The 9,372-nt window shown below is 37.6% G+C and overlaps 1 protein-coding gene across 1 annotated transcript; it reads right to left on the minus strand.

Moving 5' to 3' along the window:
- Positions 1–1,081: 1,081 nt before the first annotated feature.
- On the minus strand, positions 1,082–8,706 carry CTL4 (C-type lectin 4). Its single transcript, XM_028320099.1, has 5 exons — positions 8,552–8,706; positions 7,229–7,335; positions 4,302–4,462; positions 2,047–2,286; positions 1,082–1,643 (listed from the first exon to the last, which is right to left on the minus strand). The coding sequence occupies exons 1-5, from the start codon at positions 8,689–8,691 to the stop codon at positions 1,485–1,487; spliced, it is 807 nt and encodes a 268-aa protein (XP_028175900.1). The 5' UTR covers positions 8,692–8,706; the 3' UTR covers positions 1,082–1,484.
- Between the last annotated feature and the right edge of the window lie 666 nt (positions 8,707–9,372).

Below are 9,372 nucleotides of genomic sequence, written 5' to 3' on the forward strand. Positions count from 1 at the left end.
AACATTTATTATTTCGTTTACATACCGCAATGAAAATTAAATCTACTTAACTATTTTTAAGTTGCTTTTTGCATTTATTGTTATTTGTGCCTTAAAAGTACTAGTTAAAATATAAGTGCCTTGGTTTTGTTTGGATACTGCTTTTTAAATAAGTTTTTTAAGTTATTTATGATGATGACGTAACGAGTAAATATTCGTTACATTTTTTTTCTGAAGACTGATAGTAGTAACTTATGGATTTTTCTGAAGTTCCCATTAATTTTATTTTAATATTTCCAATAGGTAGGTTCAAAGTTTGTTTATTTAAAGGTTTTATTAATATTTAAAATGCATAGTACGCTTATTGGACGTAATTTTTGCATAAAACGGATTTAGATGATATAAAAAAATATTATATTGTACGTTTGTTTCATGTGGCATCTCTTACGTAATTTATTAGTTCCACTGCAATAATTTAATTGTATCGAATTAATGAGACATTTAACCAAATCTCGAGAGATAGGCATTGCCATTAACATAGATATTGACGCAGTCACTAATTGGTAAAATTACGTGTAACAAAACAATTTACGAGCTCTACGTCAAAGGATTATGTTTAAAATTAAGTATTGCAATCGCGTGGATACTCTTTGTGAATGAGTTACTTCACACTCAATGGATCAAAGATCAGACAGAATCCAGACTTTCCTTGTTGAAATTCTATAACGTTATTAATCATGGGTCTATTATTGTTAAGAAGCTACAGTGTATGTGAAGTATCATGTAGTTTTTGTTGGTACATACAAGTCCCACACGTTACTAGTTATAATGTAATGATAGCAAATGCATTTGTAAAATAAGTACACCTATTTCAAATGATGGGAATTGGTCAATAATTCCTATTTGACTATATTTTATAACTGTTTTGTACGACTAGCAAATAGTAGTAAAATTGAAATTTTTAAATTTTTATCGTTATAGGCTGCCTAATTAAGTTTTTCACTCAACGGACTGTTTCTTCATAACTGTTTTTTAATTTAATTAATGATGTACATTACCTTAGTTTTGTGACATTAGTCAGAAATAAAAATAAAAGACTATATTGGCATTATTATTTATTTATTCTAATACCTATAAGTTATTCCTATTTTGTGCAAAATAAGACTTTTTACAAAGTATTACTTATTCAGTGAAAAAATACAAGGTACCAAAGAGAAGATGACTGACCTTCAGGTTGCGACAGTGATTTTCCTACGAGAATAAAATTTGGACCACAGCTTCATTAAACATAAATACAATACTGACTGTCACAACATAAATTATTTACTCTTCGGAAAGCCGTGTAGTAGATCACTCGATATGGTAAGATACCATGCAGATAAGTGAGTCGCGATTGTTAAATTAATAAATAACTTAAATATAGATAGCCGTAATAGCCACATGTTTTTGTACAACGTCAGCCATCTAATGCGTTAGAAGGCGAGAGGTGCGGAGGGTGGGGTCGCTCATAGACGCAGGCTGGGGTTGCGCGAGCGCACGAAGTTCAGCAGCTCGTCGCTGTCCTCGCACACGAACGGCTTGACGTGGTGGCACGCCACGTCGTGCCACTTGATGCCGTCGTTGTAGAAGTTGTTGAGGATCGACAGGCACGACTCGTCGTTACCCTGCAAAAACACCAATTGTACAGACAACATGTAGGTTAATCTCATTTTTTACTTATCATTGTTACATTACGGTTTGAGGTTAATGGTGACTTGTCTTTTTATTTTATGTAATCTATTGTGAGAGACCATTACGTACGATGATTCTACATTTTTGGTGTTCTAAGTCATGAGGAAGTTCAGAGGTAGAGCACCTACTTTACTATGATTGAATAATCTGCCAATTCAAATTTTGTAATTGTCATCTTCTTTACCATTCTATTTTTTATACAAAGCAGTCAAAAGTGACCGTTCGTTAACTTTTTTTTTTTTTTTTTTTTTTTTTTTCATAAAATAATTACTAAATTTTAAGAAAAGAGTAGCTATAGCAATATTCAGATACTCGTAGGTTAAAAATAGAACGTACTTGGGCAGCTTCCCTGTTGTCGGGCTGCTGCTGTCCGTAGCCGCCGGTGTAGGACCAGTCGCCGGTGTTGCGCTGCGTGGTGGGCCCGATCTTGGCGCCGGAGCCCGACCAGAACCAGCCGTTGACGTTCGGGGGCTGCAGGTCGGGCCGGTCGCAGCCCGCGAAGTTGCACTTGCGGCCCGACGTCCAAATGAACCGCACGTTGCCGCGAGCGATCCTTTGCTTTATGAATTCATTTTCCTGCAAATAGAATCATAAATAAATACATCTAACTTCAAACTGCATGCGTTTTGAAATTGGCAAACAGGCTACACGGGATTTGGTGATAAATCCTTTTCAACAAAGTTTAAAAGTCAAAGAGCAACGACCTAAGCTAACATTATTACGGTACTAAGTATAATCTTATTGCGCATCATGCGGCATATAAGCACGCGCGAAATTATGGCGAGATACGTCTAACAACGCAATCGCGTGTAACTATGGAAGTTAATAATTAATGACCGTAACTGTTTACTTAATAACAGTATGAGTGAACCAAACAAGAAAAAAAATATGGCTAATACTAGGTAAGAAGATTTATCGAAGAGAAGCAGCGAATGAAGATGTAGAGCGCACCTGTGGATCGCATGTGGTTTTGTATGATTGTCATCTGCACATTTACGTGTTGGTGATTTTATCGCTTGTTAATGTGAAACTAAGTTGTACTGAAAAACTAACAATGTAGGTAGCTCACCTTCTTTGTGATGTAAAATGTAACACAATAAAGCTAAATGTAAGTTTTTTTTTCTGTATAATAAATTACCTCATACAGATGCTTTATTGATCTTCATGCAAGTTTAGCTAACCTACTTAAAGGTATTAGTTGTAAAAACGTAATGTGAGGAAAAAGCTCTAGGTCGGTATACGGTGTTATTCCCAGAAGTAGGCAAGTGCGAAAGACTGGGCACGACGGGAAACAGACGTCCGCCGGGCGCGTCCGGCACGAGAAGTGGGCGACGCGGCTGCGCCGGCTCCGGCCGGTATGTGTGCCGCGTGCCACTTGCGCCTCCGGCCTCCGCCTCCGCCGCGGCCGTTGCACCCCTTTCACGCGACGTCTTCAACGCTCTACAAATCGAATCAATCTAATCGACGAGCTAATGAATATTGATGTTGGCTTAACTGACTGTATACGGTTTCCATCGACCGACACGCAATGCCGGATGTTAGAGCTTAGCTCGCCAACTAGGTACGCGGCGAATAACAATGCAACAACAAATAACAATGCGAGGAGGTGCGCTGTTCGTTGACATCTTGCGACCGCGGCAGGAAGCACTTATGGAAAATGCGCATTTTCCGCTGCTCATCAACGTAAGCACAATAAAAGCGTTGGCGCGGTTTTTATAAGGAATACGATCAAATAACTGACATCTATATGGAGACGACGCGAGTAGATTTTACAATCTAAAAAAGTGTGAATGATGATATCGTACTTTTATGGGTATTCTTGTTTCATTCCGTTTCCGGATTTAGTTTCCGTATCTATGCAGTTTCTGCATAAGTTATGCAAGGTTATTCGAAGATTCAATTATAGGTAATGTATTGCTTGATTTAATTCAAGTGAGTAAATCATTGCGTCAGGTAGGTAATAGATGCTGCAGGCATGCCGCAGGTGATTATGTTTATTGCTCTTCTCCAAAGACGGATAATTTTTGCAACGTAATAACATCCTTACGATGTTACGAAATGTTTAATCAAAGTATCTCCTTGATTACGAACATGTTAACTTGGAAAGTGAACGCATCACGATCACGATTGACCCTGTATCGTGATATATCTGAGTGGAGATTGTATTTAGGTCATTACAGATAAATGGATATATCATTTGGTGCATCAGCTTCTAAAGTGCCCAAATGAAACGTAACTCAAGGCTGACATTTTGTAATTCCCATTGTTCTCTTCTTCCCACAAGAACTTTACAAATCTGAGCGAGTGATAATCTTGATTACAGAACGAGACATGTTAGAGTAAAGTGCGGAATCTGAAAATTGCAATTAAGCTGAGGCCACTGGACGCTTGCAAAATTTGGTCTAATGTAAATTCAATTGCGCATGCTTGACTCTAAAAATGATAATTGTAAATTGAAATCTAGCTAACTACGAGTAAATGCTAATTGAAACACCAAATTCCATTTGAAATGTGCTAAATAAAAGTGATTTTAAAATTAGTTTATGTTAAGTGATGTGAGTGAATTGACTGGTCATGAATTAAAAACATACCTGCGGCGTCTCCAAGGAGACGGCGTCCATGCAGTGGCGACGGCAGATGTTCCTGGCGTCGAGCCAGTCCACCTCCAGGTTGCGGGTGGGCGCGTGCTCCCAGCTGAAGAAGTACGAGTGCAGCACTCCTCGCGCGTCCCGGTACGTCGAGTGTCGGACTCCTGCAACAAAAAAGATTACTCACATTCAGTTGTAGTACGAAAACTACAACAGCGCCCTTGTGAACGTGTCGTAAAGTGTACTTAGTAGGTTGCACGATACTTATTTTGAGAATCAAAATTGTCACGTTATCGTATAATTGGAAGGTTGAGTATAGAATTTTGTCGAATACGCAAACGATTCGAAGACGAATATTATTCATGCTAGAAGTACTAAAGACTTAGAGCTTGTTCACACAAAGACGAATCGTGTTTTTTTACGAATCGTCAAAGACATTTATCCCGTATGAATGCGCCCTAACCCCTCGTTCTAAGCTAAACAGGTATGTTTGTGTTACGAGCGGTGTTCATTCCTTCAGTAAACACTTTCACGACATCATTATCAATTCCTACATTTTTTTTCAGATGAAGTGCGGTATTATGGCTCTCTTTTCCATTCAAATCAAAGAAATCACTCCTGCTGCTCTACCCCAGAACGCCAAATAGGCGTGCTGCTAGATGGTGTTTAATTGAGGATTACATTACCTATCTATTTTTTATTAATGTAAACTCAAACCATGACACATGATATAATATATTATTTTTATTTTATAATTATCTAGGTCATGATAAGTAGGTAGGTACTATTAATATACTGGACAAGGGAAAATATTTCGTTTCTAACAAAAACATGAAAGAAAGAAAGAAAGAAAGAAAAAATTTTTATTTGGTACTAAAATAATGACACATGAGAAATACTATTGTATTCAATGACTTTGACTTATGTATTTCGTAGATCTGTTGCAACAAAAAGAGCGAGAGGTTAGGTATTACAACATCTTGTTTAACCTGCGTACAGAGAACAGCGACCACTAAGTGCTCAATACAAAGAAAATATCCCCTATTGAAGCTGTGTGTGAAGCTGACGATAGACCTAGGGCTATTATAGCTTAAGTATTTCGAAACGGTATATTTAACGTCTAGTCGTTCCGTTGCATTTTGCATCAGCGTTACTAGCATCGTTTATTTTCAAGTACGTAGTAGAGTGTGAAGAAAAGGAATGCCTGCCTAAAATGGGTGTATTCTGTCTTAAACTAAAAACATATAGCAATACACATAGTATAGCATACATTTTAATTTCAGAAATTTTGTGTCCTATCATGTAGGATAATCTTTACTACACATTGTTGAGCGGCCGAACCCAAACAAACCCAGATTTCGAACGACCTTGATGTAACGATGTTCTCAACAAATTATTCAATCAATGCCCGAGCATACAATGGTTCAATAACGACGTAATAAAGCTCTCGCTTTAATACGGGGCATTATCGTCCGTGAAATTGTATGCAATCAAAACAAGCCCATCAGGTCATTCAATGAAGCGTTTATTTCGTAACTAGAAAGTGCCTGTTTGAACCTCTCTAACTTATCTCGGATACTACTATTACATAGCCATTCGCACATGTCTTCCAAAAATCATTACGTGCTTGCGACTTATGAGTGCCGGAAGCATCGACCGGTCTTCCGTGAAAAATATTTTGAAATGTCGTCTTACATAAGAACCTCCATTGACTGGTTTGGTATGTCGGATGGATAGTTAATTGACAAGTATCTCTGAGTAAAAAAATAATGGAAAACATGGAGAATCGCAAAATTTCATGGTAATTACATAACCTCCGTCTTTACATTGGCGTAACCGACCTTTAAAGAAAGTAAATAGGCGGGTTCACGAGACGAGCACCGTCTTGTAACATCTCGACTCGGAGGAGAAAGTGCAACTTGAGCTTGAGAGTGACTCCTGTTTCAAAGATTCTTTAACTACGCTTATTATAATTTACACAAAAATATTCATGTTACAACTTAAATGCAAATTTTGAGAACAAAAATTTGAGTTTAACCGACAATTTTACGTTTTAAAGTAATATTAAGTAGTCCTTTGTATGTGTTGTGTTGTAAGAGCGTATGGTATTTTGAAATACAGCAAGCAGTAATGTACGTTGGCAGTATTTAGCAACGGACAAAGGATCTTTGTTTGTATTGTTGAGCTGTGGAGAACTGAATGTGTATCGATCGCTTTGTGCGATGCCCGCGCGCCCACATGAGAGCGCCGCGCCTTGCATACGGGCACATGTTGCGAAAGCTTGTACCATTTCCCACAAGGATTTTTCTCAAAAACTAACTGCCAAACATTGACCAATTTAAAGTGAAGGTCACAACGTTCATTTAACTAAATGCCCTTTTTTTTAACTACCATTTGCTTAACTTCATCATTTGCTTAAAATTGTTCACATTACATTTTGAATCCTAAAGTTTCTCTTGATCATAGCCGATAACCCGAAATCTTATCTTATCGTATAGGTACTAAGTTATCGTGTTTCAAACAAACAAACTTTGTTGATCTATCATTAATTGATGTTCGAAGGTTGCAAAAAAGGTCACCACCACAACTGATGATCTTAATTAATAGTATTCTTAATAATAACAGCTTCGATAGAGCTTGTCAGTAACACCGGTAACTACGCAATGTACCTACACTACCCTACATTGTATTTTCTACTTTATGTGCTATGAAAATGAGTTAATTAGGTAATATGTTATTTCTTTTATAAACAATATTTTTACAGGTCTTTTTCGTTTTATTATAATTATAACAACATTAAAACTGTATGTAGCGTAGCGATAAACGATGCAAAGGTATGAGGTATTCACATTGTTTAGGTACATAATTTTAATGTTCTGTGGAGTAGATTAGGTTTGCAAGTTTTTACAGCAAGGTATAGACATACGTACTGTTAGCGCAGCTTCTAGGGTCAGGCAGGGCAAGTCTCCGCTGTGCTTCGGCCACACAGAGCACGGCCAACAGGGCGGCGGCCGCCAGGCAAACGTGCCGGCTCATCCTGCAACAAAATGGAACTCTTGAAAACGTACGCTCACGTAATTGCGTGTGAACTTGCAATGATTATCGTGGAAAGAACATTCTCCCAGCACAATAATATTCACACGATGTTATTGTTACTTTTACTTAGCTAAATAGTTTTGAACAGGAAACTTTTTTACTTCAATAAAAGTTCTTGACATTTCTCTGTCCAGTGTTCCGAGATATTTGGTAGATCCCTTCGTAATGTCGGCTGCTCTACGATTCGTTCAGGCATTCGGGTACCTACGACGAAAGTGGTCGCGGGTTAGTCGCCGAGTCCGTATTACGACTTCGCTTTCTTTTATTTATGCAGACCTCGAATGCCCGAGGACAATCGATACGTGAGATGAATTTATTTTGTTGTATTTGTGAAAGCAAAACACGCCTCGGTGACCTCCTTGCTGCAAGTTTAAACGTTTGCGTGAAAAGCTGTACAGCGCGAGAAATCGTCGATTCGGGGACGCGTTTTATGGTAGCGGAAAGTTTCGTTATCGCTTCACAACCTGAGAAGATTGACAATACTGTATGCACTAAGGTGTTTTTAACTGCATATTTGCAAACTACTGTAAAGTAGACGAAAGTACCTGACATCATCGACAGCGCACGTTCAATAAGAAAGCCGGCACCTGCGCGTGCGGTGGACGCGACTCGTGGAAAAGTCGATTGATTCTTTTGATGCATCAATAAATTGACAAATATTTTATTCAAAATCAGTTAAGTTGATCTACACATAAGCTAACTGTGAGAAAAATTGTGACTTAATTTTATTAAATTTCTTCAGGGAACGAATAATTCACATTTAATTAGATTAATATAGATATAGAGAAATAAATATTAATGTTTTAATTCGATTTCACTTATCCTGCCTTATTTCAGTGTTTTAGCAGTAGTAAATTAGTAATACATAATAGTAGAATTATTATTTTTCTTTTTACTCCATAGTTCCAAATAAACAAATTATTATATTAATTAAAAAAATACAATTTGAATAATAGACATTATCTATAATTAACGATCGTTTAAATATATCTACTTAATCAACACAGTTTGTTTTAACCGGAGCACCGATCCTGTAGGAATACCTGGTTCAATAGATCCTATAAGAAAATTCACTCGCGAATGTTCCAAAGTTCCCAGCTATGTGATATTTGCATATAATTCACTGTTTTCACCAACCTCAGTTGGTGGATAAGTACCTCGGCTTGTAAGTGGTGCGGTGTCGGAGGTGAGGTAGCGGGTAGTAGCGCGTGGCTGCGGCGCGACTGTGGAGCGCGGCGGCGTCGGAGGGACTGGCGCAGGCGAACACCTCCTCTCTAATTAAGCCTGCAGCATTCATTCACTTTCACTTCCAATGTGTACGAGAGAAGAGGAGCCCGCTACGCCGCGCCTCTTCATCCGTCAGGACCTAGAGACCTTCTGGAGGTCGCAGCCGGATCCAATACTCAATTTACGTAATATGCGCGTTAGCAAGGTGTATGCTTGTCAAACAGTCACATAATTGGTGTAAGTAATGTTTGGTTTTTGTTTACCATCATTACATAAAGTTTAGGGCGTGTTGTTTACAAATATGTATCTGCTTCATGTCGAAATAGTTACGTTTTTTTTAAATAGTTTATTAAGAGCTAATAATTTTAAGAGCTATAAAAAGCGGTAAAATAAAAGTTTTGAATTGAAGAGACATTTTCCGATAAAACTCTTTCATCAGGATATTAGTGGTTTGTAGAGTGTATTTTTTTATTATTGAAGATTGTTTTATTGTATACTGATGGGAATAGGCTTGTCAATAACCTCTGAAAGTAATTTATCTGAATAGTTAAAATTGGATGATGACGGAGGTCGATTTATGTTTCTTAAAGACGGATTTTATACGAAAAAAAGCTAGGACCAAAAGAGCAAAATTACTTACTTTTATTTGTAATAATATTTAAGTGCTATTATGAATAATATCGCCTTAAATTATAGATTCAATTAGCAGCTGACACTAGCGGCCATAATAATTTAAACGATTTATGTACCT

The sequence above is a fragment of the Ostrinia furnacalis genome, unplaced genomic scaffold, assembly GCF_004193835.3.
Source record: "Ostrinia furnacalis isolate ACB-3 unplaced genomic scaffold, ASM419383v2 OfSCF7348, whole genome shotgun sequence".
NCBI lineage: Eukaryota > Metazoa > Arthropoda > Insecta > Lepidoptera > Crambidae > Ostrinia > Ostrinia furnacalis.